The 17,686-nt window shown below is 40.3% G+C and overlaps 2 protein-coding genes across 3 annotated transcripts; both read right to left on the reverse strand.

Annotated features, from left to right (window-relative positions):
• Positions 1–2,679: 2,679 nt before the first annotated feature.
• Positions 2,680–5,771, reverse strand: LOC134882211 (tripartite motif-containing protein 16-like). Its single transcript, XM_063909819.1, has 7 exons — positions 5,505–5,771; positions 4,661–4,756; positions 4,339–4,560; positions 4,093–4,261; positions 3,983–4,012; positions 3,803–3,865; positions 2,680–3,567 (listed from the first exon to the last, which is right to left on the reverse strand). The coding sequence occupies exons 1-7, from the start codon at positions 5,730–5,732 to the stop codon at positions 3,032–3,034; spliced, it is 1,344 nt and encodes a 447-aa protein (XP_063765889.1). The 5' UTR covers positions 5,733–5,771; the 3' UTR covers positions 2,680–3,031.
• Positions 5,772–7,980: 2,209 nt separating this feature from the next.
• On the reverse strand, positions 7,981–17,341 carry strip1 (striatin interacting protein 1). 2 transcript variants are annotated; one of them, XM_063911694.1, is made up of 20 exons: positions 17,215–17,341; positions 16,171–16,240; positions 15,985–16,059; positions 15,733–15,867; positions 15,475–15,595; positions 15,114–15,289; positions 14,893–15,020; positions 14,624–14,806; positions 14,036–14,256; positions 13,876–13,941; positions 13,706–13,769; positions 13,532–13,603; positions 13,331–13,405; positions 11,926–12,023; positions 11,547–11,673; positions 11,146–11,246; positions 10,995–11,061; positions 10,783–10,887; positions 10,486–10,690; positions 7,981–9,273 (listed from the first exon to the last, which is right to left on the reverse strand). In XM_063911694.1, the coding sequence occupies exons 1-20, from the start codon at positions 17,323–17,325 to the stop codon at positions 9,026–9,028; spliced, it is 2,448 nt and encodes an 815-aa protein (XP_063767764.1). In that variant the 5' UTR covers positions 17,326–17,341; the 3' UTR covers positions 7,981–9,025. The 2 variants fall into 2 exon arrangements, with proteins under 2 accessions (XP_063767764.1, XP_063767763.1); XM_063911693.1 differs by having other exon boundaries at positions 14,893–15,032.
• Between the last annotated feature and the right edge of the window lie 345 nt (positions 17,342–17,686).

Below are 17,686 nucleotides of genomic sequence, written 5' to 3' on the forward strand. Positions count from 1 at the left end.
TAAGCTACGTTTAAGGCTGCTATAATGACATCCGTGTATGTTTCATTCCCATTCCCTGCTGTTTTCTGTGAGTAGCCAGTGTTGTTCATTCTGTAAACAGTGGTATGCAGTAGAGTAATATGATATAGGATAATAATTCTGTCTCATTGTCCGTTACATACATGATAAATTGTCAAATTCACTCATTTCAGTTTCTCCACCAAAGAGTTAAACCTAAAAAACCAAACACTTGAAATATAAATCATGTAACAGAATAACAGAAAGGAAATGCCGAAGTGACGTGCGTTGAAAGTGGACAAAAGACACTTGGTTTTAAACTCATGATGCTTAAATCTGTTCTGCAGTGACAGAAAGCGCAGTTTGTTGATGTGAATTTGATAGAAATGTTTATCCCTCACTGATGCATTTCTAACATTTTTGCTGCAAAAGCACAACAAAAGAATTCACAATTATCATTGTGCACAAGTGAATTAACAACAATAATCGTTGACATATTATTTTAACGATTAATGCACACTAAAAATTAAAACAATAGCTGCCGTTGAATGTGTACCATACATTTAGAAGCAATATATATTTCTGCTGGAGCACAAACTGATGTCAATATGGACCCAAACCGAAAAATCAGGAATGGAGCAAAAATATTAAGGAGAATAAGCAACAAAAATAATGGAATATTAAACACAAACTTAGTATTAACCAATGTAAGCCTACGACCTGATATGCACACGTAAAATCACACATGCAAACATATGCTCAAATGCACAAGGTTTATGTATATTTGTGGAAAAGTAAAGCTTATGAAGTGTTATTGAAACAGGCAGATAGTTCAGGGTGATGAAGATTTAAGACATTTCCCTGAACCCATGCACACCGGTACTGAGTAGAACTGAGCACATTCACATTCCTGTTGTTACATGGAAGAGGATACCTTTATTTATTTTTTTATCACAATATTCAAAGCCATGGCGTAAGAATTTAAATGGACTATATTTATATTACTGTAAATGTACATTGTGTGTAGGTGTGACGAACAACAAAGATCTATCTTTTAAAAGTGACCAGTATATATAAATATAATGTATATTTTGTCTTCTTCTTCTTCTTGTGTGTTTCAATTGTATGTTTAAAGACATATCTATTTTGTAGTTTTTGTAGCTACTTCTTGTTGTGGGGTTTTAACAGCAGCTGGGAGGTGGAGGTGATGTGAGGTTTAGTGTTTGTGTAAACAGCAGCTGGATCTCTGTTGTGTTCGTCTGGCTCCACCTGCTGTTAGCTGACGTCCACACCCCGGCCTCCACTTTAGACTCATTGCTTGTTTTGAGCCACACTAGCAACACCTTCGCCTTGGGGTTGTCGTTGACTAAAAAGAAAATGTTTTTGGCGTGAAAACCCCCCCCCAAAAAAAGGCTTCCTACCACCAAAATGACCATTGCTAAACTAATCCACTTTCCACAGCACCATCTAGCCATTATTTTCTCTTGTACATCACGTAAAGTTCATTACTGGATATTTCTCGAAATAAATCCAGTCTTACTTTGTATGCAATAACATGGCCTCCAAAATCAAATTCAAAAAACGTTTATTAATATTTATACATATTATACTTATCCCCTGCTAATGGTGTATTGGTCACTTTATTCCCCGGAAGACCATCGCTGTCTTGCAGGACTGGTAGTGTGGTTCTCAACATCCCGTTTTCTCTCCTGTTTTGTTTTAGTCTGTGTGAGCCAGCCACTTAGTTCATGCTGAGTGCTTTAGAGATCCCTCTGTTGTTCAGGTCATGTAAATAAAATTGTAACCCAAATATTCTGATGATAGACTTTATCCATGTGAATTATATATAAATGTCTTAATAAGTAACTGTTTTAGCAGTAAATGCAACATTAAGTAATAATGAATGTGATTAATGCACTTTTTTCACTAGGACTGCAAAAAAAAGTTCCATTTGTTTTGTTGTCCTCATAGTGTAAAAGCAATATCCAGATATTAAGATGGAGAATAATTTAAGATTCAGTTAGCAATGTTTAGGAACTGTTAATGCTTCCCTACAAGTACTTGGGTGTGTGTGTGTGTGTGTGTGTGTGTGTGTGTGTGTGTGTGTGTGTGTGTGTGTGTGTGTGTGTGTGTGTGTGTGTGTGTGTGTGTGTGTGTGTGTGTCCTTCTTCTTACCTGTGTGTGCAGGGCCTTATTGAGCACATGTTTTAAGCACTGTCTGTACAGGAGACACGTTTATAGATGTCCCTTTACAGCTCCTCTCTCCCTTTCCTCAGTCATATAATGATTGTATGATACTGACAACTATTGTAAAAAAACTAAAATGTGAACATCACCAAAAATATGAATAAATAAAGAGTGGACAAGCTGCTTTTGTATTTGTTTTTTTGTTTTAAGTCAAAATTGTCAGGGTGGGCCCCGGCCGTGGCGCATCTGGCTGGGGCACCTGCACCGTACGCCGGCGACCCGGGTTTGATTGCCGACCCGTGATCCTTTCCGGATCCCACCCCGACTCTCTCTCCTACTTTCCTGTCACTCTCCACTGTCCTATCCGATTAAAGGCAAAAAGCCCCCAAAAAATAACTTTAAAAAATACAAATAAATACAGACAGATATTAATAAGTAATGTCCTCCTCTGTAGCTACTGACTGTTTTCAGAATAAAAACACCGGCACATGTAGCTTCTTTGTTATGGTTTTACTAATGTTGACATATACAGAATTATTATGGTAATATAAAGACACAGTAGGCAGACTATTACATGAAAATAATAACAAATAAATCTGGATTTAAGTTTGTTTCAGTTCCACCAAATTCCTGTTCCTTCAAGTGTACAAAAATATGTCATTTTGTCAACACAACAGCCTGTACAGTGGGCTTAAAGGGATCTACTGTTTAATTAATCCTCAGGCTACTTTATATTGGACGAACCATATAAGAAGACCACTAATCTTCAGAAAACATCAGAAGAAGAGAGCTTTGAGTGCTGTAGCTAGCTATCTCAAACTATTTCTATGGTGCTGCAGTCGATAGATCACAATCCCAGATCACAGATCTTGATGCAACATCTCTCTCCGAGCCAGAAGCCCGGATACAGAGGGTCTGTGAACTCAGCCTGCACCTTGTATAGAAACTTCATAGTGTCTGATACCTCGTAGAAAGCAAGAGTTCCCTCTCTAAACTTCAGATAAACTCCGAGTTTGCGGTGACTCGGTAATGACGTGAGCTGGATGCTGTTAGCTCTGTGGCTCACTGAGTAGTTTGTCGAGCGATCAAGACTCCACGAATTTGCATTTGCCCCAAAAGCTGACTGAAGGGTGAGAGACTTCCTGTATATCCTGCTGTATGCGAGAGCGATCTCAGCCTTGTCTCCTTCCACCTCCACCTCATAGTAGCAGCGCTCGGCCTGCAGCCCCTCCCTGCACAGCACCTGCCGGCGGTGGATGAACCTATATGGGGAACGAGCCGGGCTCTTACTCTTTGGAGAGCTCAGCCTCACCTCTGTGTCTCCTGCAGAGAGGATCAGGTCCTCATGTGCTGTGTTGCAATCAAGCCTGATTCTACAAGCATCTGAGATGATGACAGGAAAAATGTGTAGGTAAAGTTAAGAAAACAAGTGATAAAAGTTTCACTGACCAAGGTTAGGATATAGAAGTATAAGTAAATGTAAACTGCAAACACTAGAGTAAAGTACAAGTGCCTGAAATGACATTCCTGCTGTTTTTGTTACTTTTCATAACTGCATTTGTGTGAGGTTAAGGTATGTGGACTGAATATTAGTTCGTTTAGAAGGAGTTACACTTACACTGCAGGAAGTCAGCTCTGGTTTTGGGCTCCTCGTTCAGCTCAGTGTTAACTCCAGGGACACCTATAAGAATATTTCAGAGTAGTTTTTGTGCACAGCATCGAAAAAATTATATTGAAATACTTGTATTTTCAGGAGAAAGAAAATATTTTCAATAATAAGTTTGGCCCTCTGACTCACCTCCTGATTGCTGCTGCTCTTCACCACCAGCTGTTGAGGTAATGTTGAATTAAAGCCAAACTCAAATGTATACATACTGTATTAAAATGGACCGATTTTAAAATACATACCAGTTTGAAAGATTGAGGCGAATTCCTTGTCACAGATATCCTGCAGCTGCTTCCCTAGCTGTTCCACGGCTCTTTTTGTAAACTCAAAGGGGAGAAGTGGATCCTCTGAAACCTCCTGAAGAGGATGAAGAAGATACTTTTCACAAAGACACTGCAGGGAGGGCCATTTCTGTGAAGAGACAGAGAAATACAGCATCATCTGTTACACAGATTCAGGTGATGTTTCTAGTCATGTGATCCCAATACCTTCAAGAAACGGACATCGTTTTCAGTCTGAGCGAATTGATGGAGCTCAGCGTCTCTCTTCTTCAGTTCCTTCATCTTCAGCTGCAGTGTTTGTAAGGAGCTCTGAGCCTCTGTCTCTGGACCTTTGATCCGCTCCCTCACCAACATGTAATGTCTCTGGAGGCAGTCAATGACGCCGACCAAGACACTTTCACAGTAGTCCTGTGTTTCTCTCACCTCCTCCTGTTTCATACAAAAATGTGTGGGATCAGTGTTGTATCTGGACTCTAAATGTACTCCTGGATACTGAGCCCATGGTGCAATTATGACATGTCCTCCTCACCTGAATATGTTCCAGAGTGTTCTCCATTTTCTTCAATTTATTTTCTTCTTTCTGAAGTATCAGCTTGGATTTTATTTGCATGATATTCAGCTCCTTCTTCAGTGAGTGTTGCATGGAGAGAAACACATATATGTTTAGTTTTATGATAATGGTGTTAGTAAATGATAAAGCTCGTCATTATGGTTTTCTTTAAGTTCCTGTTAAAGTGCTAATTGTACTTATAGCAAATTCCTTAGGAAATGTATGATTGCAGTTAAGTGTTTTTTGTTTTTGTTTTTAGTTGCAGCACACGCAGCTGAACTGCAAGGGCATCACATACTGTTTACATTGCAGACCCATGTCTGGTCACACAGTGAAAGATCAAAATGCTCTCCAGCAGCTGTTAAAAAGAACAACAGTAAGTTTTGTGGAAATAGCTCAAGACCCGTCTCCCTAAATATTTGAAACAGGCGCATTGTTATATTTGTTCTCATTTCAATGATAATTAGCAGAGCACAGTTAAGCATATTTCTTGCTGGAAAACACATATGAGCTAAAGGTATTTATAAAATCTTTGATTTAGTATTGGCATAAAAAGGCGCCACAAAATAATTAACTTCCTCAAACATGACACAGAAGAGGAGGGAGGAGTGAATCATGTTTGAGTTATTATATCCGAAGGGGAGCCTCGGAATATCTGCCCCACCCCCCCACAAAAGTTAAACTATATAAAGAAACCTTTGCTCTTGTTCTAAGCAAAAAAGATCGAAAACTATTCTCTTCAATCACAAAATTATACGGTATAACGAGCATAACATTCCCAATTTAGATATGGCACTTTTCTCGGTGTTTCTGTTTGTTGTACCTGTTTCCGCCTCCTCTCCTCCACCACAGAGCCGAAGGTGTGCCCGAAGTGCTCGGATGAAGCGCACACGGAGCAGATGATCTGCTTGTCGGTGCAGCAGTAGATCACTTTCGGGCTGGAGTGCCTCTGACACATAAGGCTGCCAGTGCCTGCAGAGGCTCCTGTTTCTGTGCAGCTCCAGGGTCTCTTCTTCGTTGCCGATCCAGAGGGTTTCATCTGGTAGTCCATCTCTGTTAGGTTCAGACCTGCACAGGGAGGATGCCAGGCTCTAATGTGAAACTTAAATCTGGTTTCACTTCCTTCTCTAGTCTGGTGGGTGTGCCTAAAATAATTAAACTGAATATAGGAGGGAAAACTTTTGTAATGGGTGTGTATGTCGTATCCCTGGGCATAGGCAGTAGGCGAATGCTAAGGGCGCATCTATCCATGGGGGGCTCCATAAATTGGGGAAAAAACAAACAAAAAAGTTCAAACTTTTCTTTTAAACCATTAACGATGTTTGAAACTACGCCTACATTGCGTACAGCGGCAAGAACCACTCAACTCAGTAAAGAGAAACGAATTTTGAATGTAAGTGCAGTAGCAAATACCATCAAACGCTATGATGAAACTGGCTCTCAGGAGGACCGCCCAGGGAACGGAATACCAGGAGTTAACTCTGTTGCAGAGGATACATACAGAAGAGTTACCAGCCTCAGAAACCGCAAATTAACAGCACCTCAGATTAGAGCCCACATAAATTCTTCACAGAGCTCAAGTATCAGACAAATCTCAACATCCAGTGTTCATAAGAGACTGCGTGAATAAGGCCTTCATGAACAACATCAAGAAGATCATTATTTGGGCCAAGAAACACAAGTAATGGACATAAGACCAGTGGCAATTTTTCCTTTGGTCTGATGAGTCCAAATTTGAGATTTTTGGTTCCAACCGCGGTGTCTTTGTGAGACGCAGAGAAGGTGAGCGGGTGGTTTCTGCATGTGTGGTTCCCACCGTGAAGCATGGAGGAGGAAGTGTGATGGTGTGGGGGTGCTTTGCTGTTGACACTGTTGGGGATTAATTCAAAATTCAAGGCACACTTAATAATACATTTTATTTAAAGTCGCCTTTCAAAGCACCCAAGGACACATTCATAAAATATTCTAAAGAAAGGTTTAAAACAGTAACAGGGAACATGGAGGCTGATCTGAACAGATGGGCTTTGAGGAGGGACTTGAATATGGTGACTGTGTCAGCATGTCGGTCATGTGAGGGTAGAGAGTTGGGTGGAGTGCAGCTAAAAGCCTGAGCACCCATGGTGACTAGGCTTGGGGTGGGGACAGTTAGCAGGCCAGCAGAGGAAGAGGGAGGGGGTGTACTCCTGAAGGAGGTCAGCTGGCATGGCTACCACAACCTCCTGCGGCGCCATGCCATCCCATCTGGTTTGCGCTTAATGGGACCAAGAAGGAAAGTGATGGAGTGCTGCGTCAGATGACATGGCCTCCACAATCACCCGACCGCAACCAGTTGAGATGGTTTGGGATCAGTTGGACCTCCAGAGTGAAGGAAAAGCAGTGCTCAGCTCCTCTGGAAAGTCCTTCAAGAATGTTGTAAACCATTCCAGGTGACTACCTCATGATTTGAGGGAAGCCAAGTGTGTGCAAAGCTGTCATCAAAGCAAAAGGTGGCTACTTTGAAGAATCTAAAATATAAATCATATTGTGGTTAACAATCTTTTTTGTTAACTACATAATTCCATTAGTTCTTAGATTTGATGTCTTCAGTATTAATCTACAATGTAGAAAATAATCAAAATAAATAAAAACCTTTTGAATGAGAAGCTGAAAAAATTAAGAGACCAATTCAGCATTATCATTTTCTCTTTTGGAGTTAAATTATTATTTTTTAATTGTATTCTATAAACTACTGAAAACATTTCTGTGTTAGAATTCAACAGACACTGGAACGGCTGCCATACATGTAGAGATTGAGATTCAAGAAAAGCTTGGAGTGGTCTCTTAATTTTTTCCAGAGCTGTCTGCATTTCCAACCAAAAATGCTTTTTGTGTGTAGACCGAAATGCCTCTGCTTTATCAAAATCGGTCTAGTAACAAATGTTTAAATGTTCTTTCATTTCTTGACAATGTATCCTCTTGTGCTCCGTCAGTTCATGTCCTGCTGCGTGTGTGAAATCGACATAAACAAATCAGCACCTGTGACATTTTGTTTAAAATAAAACAACTCAGTTTCACACTGATGTGACAATTGCAAAACTGCTGAAAGTGCGACAACACATTTCTTTTTTAAGTCACACCCTGGCACAATATTAAACAAACATTAAGCTTAGTAAACAAGCCTGAAATAACAGGCAGTTTAGGATATAAATCAATGATGTTCGAGACTTGAAATACTCCAAATGTCCTCTCTGTATCTCCACTGCAGCTATCAAATCAAGAAAATAATCATCTTAATAAAGATTTAAAAAATGCCACATGAATGACAGTATCATTTTATTACAGTATAAGTCCATGTAAAACAAAGACAAAGCCATGATAAATAAGGTTCACAATTTACATGTATTTTAATGTCCTTAATGTACTAAAACAAAACGATGTTAAAAAGTAGAAAGAGAATTCTGGTTCTGTAACTCGTAATTTAACTGAGTTTTCCCCTTCAGTTCAGAACCGCTGTCTGAAACTAAAGAAATGAACGATCTCAAATCAGAAACTTGCTTTTCTCTCACACAACCAATTTATGTGAACATGTGCCACCATTTTTTTCGACACAACAAAGCAAACCACGATGCTAATGAGTTACTTCAGGTAAAAATAATAAGGTCTGAACGCCTGCATGGTCCCAGAGTAAAGGTGTGTAGGCAACACTCAGAATAATGCAAATAACATCGAACAACAAAGGGCGAGCCGGGTGAACAGGAGTGTGTTCTCTTACACTGTCAAAGTTTGGATTATACTAACGATAAAATGAATAAAAAGCCCCACACCTGTTCTCTCTGAAAAGATAAACCCGTGAGATGTAAGAATCGGACAAAAAGAGAAGCACTGTTTTCAAAGCTCCCAGTGACTTTAAAAATGGCGAGCTTTAAATACATCCTGACCTTTTGTCTGATTCTTTCTTAGTTTGACGTTTGGATCCATCACCAGTTTCTTGGCTTTGTGTGTATTAAACCAGATTCAAACCGTCATGTAGTGTTTCAAGGTAAAACGGACTGACCTTTGGTAGCAGGTAAGAGGCACTGAGCAACACCTGTATATGTAAAGGAAGTCGGGGGGGCTCAAGTCCACATGTAAATCAGTAGCGCTGAATTCATTTAAAATAATCTGTGGGGGCATTAATGGGGGGAACAAGTCTCAAAAGTTCATCACATGAAGCATATATTTAGAGCAGCATTCAAACTGTAAAACGTGACGATTGTATGTCTGCACCTGGGCGTCAGCTTCAGTCAGGAGCCACATGATGCTGAGTCCTGTTGGTGGCTCGTCAGAACTCCTGATTTAAACTTTATTTATAAAAGTCGATGATTGTCACTGCAGCAGTTCTTCCCAGGAAATGGGTTTGGAGAAGACTTCCCGCTCCAGCCACAGGTCATAGTTCATCTGGAAGTCCTCGGGCAGGTCCACCCGCTGTCCCAGGACGCTCTGCAGACAGTTGTCCACAGGCAGGAAGTCCGGGTTGCTTTGGCTCTTGTCATAGCGGCGACTGTTGAAGCGTTCGATGTTCGCACGCAGAGCACACTCCTCAGCCTGGAAGTCCCAAGGTCGAGCATCCAGATCTGATCACAGAATAAAAAGCAGCTCATATTTAGTCCACTTTAATTTGCATTTAATGTGTCAAATTTGTAGGGCTGCCCTCGACTAACGATTGTTCTAGTCGACTAATATTCGTCAATTCATCGACTAATCGTCTCATGTATATCACATATAATTTATTTAAAATCATAAACTTTTTTTTTTCTCCCAAAATGGTTTCAGTTTCAAAGGCTGATAAAGAACTTTATCATAACAGCATGGTGTATTGTGCTTCACATGAAATATAAAATAAAACTGCAATAATTAACCGCTGAAATATAAATTAAGCACCTCACGGTACAAACAGCAGAAGCTGCGGTGAGGATTCTTAATGTGTGTGTGTGTGTAAAAAGCAGTGAGGACACACACTGAGCATTGAGTTCTAGTTTCTATAATTCATATCTGAATATAACAACCCAATAAATACTACACAGGAAACAGCGACAAATATGCTCATGGGCAAAACTCCCTCCGCATATTACGCAATGATCATGAAATGAAAGCTTGAATTGATCGTGTTCTGAGCTCAGAAGGATTATATATTGTAGGTTTATATATGTTGATACGAAGCTAGGCTACAGCCTGACTCACTGCTGCTGTTTTGTTATGATGGCATGGATACGTAGGCACCTTTTACCAGCGGAGTAGCATGTCACCTTTTTGGGCTCGTCCCTTACATGCTCAAAAAGGATCGCACATTTGGATATCCAGCCCAAAAAAATGAACTAAAAGTCCAGGCACAACTCTGAATGAAGTCTGAGGGGGTTTCCGGCCGACGCGTCATAGCAAATGCAGCAGATGGAGCTTCTTTTTTTTTTTTCGACTAAAAGACTAATGAAGCATTAGCCGATGAATGTTTTTTTCGCCTACTAACGATTAGTCGACTAATGGGGGGCAGACCTACAAATTTGAATGTGCCAAGAAAGTGGATTAAAGAACTTGATAAAGATAACATTTGTGGGTGAACAATGTGTTTAATAAAACCATTATTCTCTTAACACAAAACCTTTAAATCATTATTTCATTATCAGTGTATCGAGTAATCAACTAACCTACTAATTGTGTCAGCTGTAATAAAGACCAAATACACTTCACAACTTGAACATCTGCACTTTTTTTTAATATCCTAGCACAAACCTGTATTTATGCTGAATTGAATTCATTCCTACTGGCTATCTGTGTGTGATTCCACTCACCATTCCCGTAAGCCCAGTCGTCGTTGAGCCGATGTCGGACCTTCTGATAAATGGCCGACATGGTCTTCATGTTGCTCTTCCTCCACTGGCGGCCCAGGTATTTGGTCTGCACTTTGAGAAGCTTGAGGACGTAAAGCTGCATCATGGCCTGCTTCACCTTTAGCGCCCTCTTCAGGATGGGAGCGGACTTAAACACCACCAACATCTGAGAGGGGAAAGATTTATGTTTATACATGGTTATATTTCTGACGATACATCCCGTCCTCTTCAAGGTTATTCAAGGAGGATTGCTCCCACCATTGTTCTGGAGTGCTTCCACTTGGTCAGTTTGTTGAGGATCCTCAGTAGGTTGATGCAGGAGAACAGATTCCTCCAGCAGAACTGATTGGTGTCTCCTGCTTCCTGTAAAACACAAAGTATCCACATTCAAAATGACTTCAGGGCTAGATGTGACATCAGCAGTGGAACAGAAAAAACACTGTATAATCAGAAGGCAACGGAAAACTCACCAAACTCTCTGCGGTTAACTCCGGCAGCTCGTTCACCACGCAATGAGGAAAGTCGAGTACTGAAATGCTATTTAGGGACAATACAACGAGAGCTGTGAAATAACACCAATTAAAATGAACTTGCAAATGAGAGGAACTGTCCTGAGAGTACCTGTTTTTGGCCGTGATGTACGACATGATGTTCTGGTTGAAGAACTTGAGAATGAGGGGGATGCAGTTTGCAAACACGAGATGTTGAGCCATGTACTCAAACTGTGAGATAACACACACACACGTTCAGTTTACAACCATATTAAGCAACTTCCTTATATCAAGACAAATAAACAAGAAAGAGATAAATGTTTGGCAAATATCTAACGCAGCTCAAACACGTGTGCTTACAGTAACATAATGACCATAACTGAAGTTATAACGGAGGTGTTAAATAAAGTTGCTCTCATAAAAGAGGTTATTTAATTGCAGATATTTAAGTAAGATAACTATATTACTTTTGTAAGCACGTGTCATTTATTTGCACTAGTGAATATTTCCAGTGACTGGTGCTGTATTTACCTGGTAGATGTGGTTTAGTTTGAAGTGTTTGAGGAGCAGCAGCAGGATGGCAGAGATGGCCTTCACGATGATCTCTTTGTGTCGATTCACATCAACACCGAGTTTCATGCTCTGCAGCACTGTGGTCCTGCAGAGTCAGACGTTACACAACAATCACCGATTTAGTTTAACTAAAGATCTAAAAATGTTGAGAACTATAGCCTGCTGTACAGAGTTTTGACTAAATGACCTTCTATTTTTATGCCTGCGATGTGAAGTTAATCACACACCAATGTTCCATTTTAGACACGCATCGAATTTAAAAGTGTTACTAAACTATTTTGTCCGGAAAATAATGTCCCACTAGAATAGGGACTGGCAGAGGCCCTGCATCACTTACGGCATCTCCTCCGGCAGCACGTCTGCCAGGATGTTGATGGAGTCCGTCTTGGCTTTGGAAGTCGGAGCTGCAGCGAGCAGGATCTTCAGCAGAGCGATCTGACATTCAGAGAGACACACCATGAAGTCAGTCACAGTCTGACATCTGAGGGGCTGAATTAGATACCAGGGATGGTTGATTTATACCATAAAAATAGTAATGATGTAATGTATCTAATGCTCTAAGACCAGAGTTGGGTGTAACGCGTTACAAAAGTAACAGTTACAGTAATGTATTACTTTTCGCTGTAACGCACTAATATAACGCATTACTTCTGAAATGTGGGTAATATAATACCTGTTACAATTCTCAGTAATGCAGTTACAACACATTTTAACCTGAAATGATGTGGTGTTTTGTTTCTAAGAATTCACAAACATCGCGAGACATTCCGACACCAGACAAATAATTGTGCTGGTAGAATAGTAACTCAGTAAGCCTGTTTACTATTTGTTAAGAGGGCTGCAGAAACAGATTCGCTATTGAGAGCTGCTTGCTAGCAATGGAGAGCTGCAGGCCCCCAATGCAGAGCTGCAGGCTCAGATAAAAGAAAAGAGACAGGAGTGAGCGCAGGCCAAAGCAACAGAAGGTAGCTTTCTCTCTCTGTCTGCTATGCTGCTTGAACCCCGAGAAGTTGAGAGACTCGTGGCAGAGTGTTGAAGTTCTGCAGCCTCTGTCCTCTGTGGAATCGCCGGCTTTTAGAAAGCTTGTCAGGCAAATCCCCGTTAACACACCAATGACAAGGTGAGCTAACGCTGCGATAGAGACTCGATCATATACAGCAGGTTACAGGGCCGTGCAGAGGTTCTACTAACATGTTATTAATAACACACAGCGACGTAATGTTACCAGTATCAAATATTATTCAGCCCACTTAAACGGAGCATACGTTTAATTTCAGCATACTGCCATAGATAGCTTTAATTAATGAGCTGCAATAAACTACATTTTAGCATTTAAAGCCATACTTGTGTGGTTATTTATGGTGAAAGTAACTCAAAGTCACGCAAAAGTGGTGTAACGCATTACATTTCAGAGACAGTAATAATGTAATGTTACTTATTACTTTAAAAACACAGTAATAAGTAATATGTACTGTATTACATTTTGGAAGTAAGTTGCCCATCACTGTCTAAGACCTACAAACATTTTGCATTTATGGTCAACTTCACAGTGTCTGAAGGACAATATGCAAAACATTTATATTAGTGACAACTAAATAAAGGTAACAAAATATTGTTTACACAAAAGGGAGTTAAGGCTAACATTATTTACTGTTATTTGAAAGGAACTGAAACCCACTGAAATATTCTATAACCTTTTCTTCACGGGAGTGTTACAACAGTGTACACCGGACCCCACTAACCATGTATTGAGGCAGACTGGGCAGAATTCCTTGATAGAGCAGCTCAATTGAGGACAATTCCACATCTTCTTCACCCTGATGAGAATAGAAATAAAACAAACAAATGTACTTGAGCGTGACACTTTGAGACCGCTTGCAGATTTGCCATTTCTTAAAGTGCAAGGTGAAACGTTAATTATAAACGCTTCTGATTCCACTTACCCCGGACAGAGGGGTTTTCTGAAACTCCTCCTCCTTTGCAATCTGTATCTCGGCAATAGAGACGTACTTGTGCTGAAAAAAGATGAAGACTTGACGTGAGAATCTATCAGCACTATTGCTATTTAGAATACTCTCTAGATGTAAACAGATTTTGTGAAATGTCAAATTCAATACCTGCTTTAACGTCTTTATGCTCTCATGAATTGGCCGGGGCAAGCCAACAACTGTATCTGTATCACTGCGAGACGTGCACAAGAAACCCGTTAGCACACACCATACAGTCACAGTGTAAAATATTAGACTCAAGTTACTTGAACTTCGAAGCAAATGAGGAGAAAACTTACTTTCCAAGTGTGTAACCAATGAATTTACTTCGACTTGATTCTAGGAAATTTTCAATGTCCTTTTCCCTGCAGGAGCAAAAACAATAATGTCAAAACAAAACAGAACTTCAATCTATTATTTTTAATATATTTTCTTATTAAGGTAGGGATCACCAAGTACCTGACTTTAGGAGCCCACGGCAGACCTTTGGGGAAGGACACCCTCTCTGATGGAGGGTGAGGAATAGGCGGAGGCATCACCTCGTCCCTCTCTAGAGGGAAAGTCTCCGGCTCTATAGAGTTATCATTGTCATCGTTGTCGTCCTCATCCTCACGTGAGTCGTCTGCTTTGTAAGGATCCTTTTCGTTGAATGCGTCAAGGTTGTCCTGTTTGATCAACGACTGTGTAAACAAGGGAATCAGAATCCCTTGTTAGCGCTGACTTACATTGTTGAAGCAGTAGTATAGAGGCAGAAATAGCTCAATATTAAATAAGATAAATACACACAAAATACAATTTATTAAGTACACATCCGGTTGGATAACAATAAGTGGCTGTAGCAGTATTTTAAAATAAATGAGTGTAGTATGTATAAAGTAGTGTGATAGTAGCCAGATAACAATAGTGACTTTGTCAACAACTTTTCCCAATATATACTTTTTACGTTGGTGGAAGATTTTCCAAACCCCCTGATCTATAGAATCAAGGCAACGACGTTTCATTTTGTACCTTCTTTTAACCTGCTTTGAGAGCAGCAGTAATGTCTACCTTGTGTTCGCGGCGCGCCCGTTTCTGCTGCTGCTCTATGAGGTCGGATGCAGACGCAGGAGGAGAAGCGGCCCTCATACTGCGAATCACTCGGATGCTGTTCTCCGGGAGAGGGGGAAGACCCAGCTCCTCACGCTTTTGAACCTTTATGCTTTGGAGCTGCTCAAACCCTCCGAGGGTGAACTGAAACAGAAGACAGGATTTTAACATGTTTCTTGACTAGATGTAATATTTGGTTAGATCAAGTGGACGCATAAAAAGTATCTCACCAGGATGCTTTTCCACAACAGCAACAACACCTTCTTCATCGGGAAGTGAGGGGCATGACCGCTGCAGAACTTGGTAACCATACCGAAGAGCATGACGGAAATCGGCTCGTTGTTGAAAAGAGGTGCTCCTAGATTAGAGACTTGGAGTTAAAATAGATCACCTCCTAAATTTTGTTTGAAATCGGTGACAAGACTGTAGGTTTTCCGATGATAAAACTCACCTAGTTCCGCTCTGAAGGTTTCCCGGATGACCTTCCATTCAGGCTTGTCGGCAGGGTCATCCTGTTGTATGGTTTCCACCATCAGGTACATTATGTTGAGCAGCACTCTGAGATCTGTGCTGTCAGCAAGGGAGATGGCTGGTTTCCTGACAGCATTACTACAGGCAGCGCTGTTACTGAAAGGGAGAATATAAACGTTTTAAACTCTTCACCAGACAGATCATTTTACAACAGAACATCTAGTAACGTCCAGCCTTACAAAGCCAACACAAGATTATTTACACTTTTTAAGCAAGAAGATGTTTCCTTGTAGATTAAAAAAAAGGCAAAAGAAAATTAGCCTCCGCAATGGATTACGTACTCAATCTCCATGTTGAGCAGCTCCACCAGAGCAGAGAAGGTCCCCACATCCAGCAGCAGAAAGATGTTGTATCTCATCCAGTGCTGCACCTCAGCCTCAGAGCTGCACTCAGCAAAGGTTCCTAGAGGGAATAAAATGGAACGGAAAAATACATATATTTTGAGAAAAACAAAAATACATTTCCTGATCAAATCGAAATTATATAAATATACCAAATGAATTAATACTAAGAAGGTGTTAAGGGATGTGTGGACTGACCCTGAGCCATGTAAAGAATGGCTCTGGCAACCTTCAGCCTCTTCTCCCGAGCGATCATCTCTAGACCGTCCAGCAGGCGCATGGCGTGAGCTCTCTGCTGCGATGCATCAAGCTCTGTCCACTTCTTATCAGAAACTAAGATGCAAAAGAAGTGTAGATAGTAAACGTCACGCAAATACCTTTTTCATCTTGTGTAATATATGATTTGTTTTGAATTTAATACAATCATTTGTTGTAAGGTAAACTACATACCATGTGTTCTGAATTCGAACTCAAAGCACTGCCTATTGAGGGCAAACTCTGGTCCTTCGGTGTAACTGTACAGCTCTGAAACATTCACAAAGAATATGTAAATAAGACAAAAATGTCTGCAAGAATGAAGAGCATGAGTGCAAAAAACAAAGTCTGGTGATCTCAATGTCCATGATGACCACTCACCTGACAGCTCAGCAGCCCACTTGTCTGTATCGGCATACTCAAACTCCAGATCTGGAGACTCTGACAGCCCCTATGCACAAAACACATGATATTTTTTTGTTAACTGCCTGAATGGCAAGTGAATATATCTTCTTTTTTTTGTTATCAACCACTAAATACATTATCGTTGTCATTGTGCTGTTTAGTTAAGAATCAGCCACTTCAACCAGCATTTGGCTTGGGTTTAATTTCGAGCTCTGACCTTAGAACTCAACACATGATTATAGTATAGCATACAATATAAAGTTCAATTGTAGGCTAAATCATCCAACATAATGAGAGGTTAACCAGGTATTAGAAAGAATAGTCCAAAGCTATAATGTGCAAAACAACACGTTCTTTAAGCTTTTCATTATAGTTGCTGATACGTATATATATTAAAACAAATCATTACTTAAAATGTACATTGAAACATGTCTAGAAGGAGGATCTTAATAATGGTTTAAGCTGGAATGATAACATCTCCTGTTTCTCTTTCCTGAATATTCAAAAGATTACGACATGTCAACGCAATAAAACATGGAAGTGATTTCCTTGCAGGTTGAATTCAGCCATTTTTCCACTGTCATGCAAGATAGCACTGACTAACACGGCTTTCTTTATAAGTATAAGTTTATAGGACGGCTCCATGGTTTTAAATCCACATGAACACAACAGGCCGCAGACAGAATAAGCCTCAACAGGTCGCCGCTGACAGACAGCTCAGTCTGGCCTGGTACTAGCTAATATCAGCTAGCTAGCCCTTGCTAAGCTACACTACTATGCAACATTGCATACGTTAAGCTAGAAAGGGAACATTGTACACACATAGGCACATTATAACATAAGATGTTAAGAGCCTCAGATGCTGCTGTTAGTTTGTGTCTCCGTGTCAGAACAAACAGTAAAGCTAGCCTAACAGAGCTAACTCAGCTAACGTTATGTGGTACAGAAGCAGCAGCAGAAAAGGCCCCGGCTCATATGATCAGTTGGCTGTAAATGAATAACAAACTTCTTTTTACGTACCTCTGAATCTTTTCTTGGGTTTCGGGTAAACTCGCCCCTGCTTTTATTAGGTAACATAGCTCTCTGTTTATTGTTTACAGGAAGCCCACCACTGTTCCCACCGACGTCCATTATTTTTGTGGGCGCAGTGTCTTCTCGCGAGATAACTCGATCTACGAGAGTTAGACTGTATATTCTGTTGTGTCATATTTCATTTAAACCGAATTTGAGCTATACACTCTTTGACGTAACTACTTATTCAAAGGAGGGGATATGACATAGATATGATCTATGTCATATTTTTTATGTGTTATTTAATTATTGTGATTTTATTTTTTCATACATTTGTCGTTTTTTGTAAGGTTCTCCAACCTGTTGCATTTAATCCATTCCAACATTTGAGTGCACCGTTGCACTTATGTCTTACTGTTTGGAAATGTGTTGTATTGTTGTGTTATTTATATTAACATTACATTGAAAGTGTACGTTTTAT

The sequence above is a fragment of the Eleginops maclovinus genome, chromosome 20 (assembly GCF_036324505.1).
Source record: "Eleginops maclovinus isolate JMC-PN-2008 ecotype Puerto Natales chromosome 20, JC_Emac_rtc_rv5, whole genome shotgun sequence".
Classification (NCBI taxonomy): domain Eukaryota; kingdom Metazoa; phylum Chordata; class Actinopteri; order Perciformes; family Eleginopidae; genus Eleginops; species Eleginops maclovinus.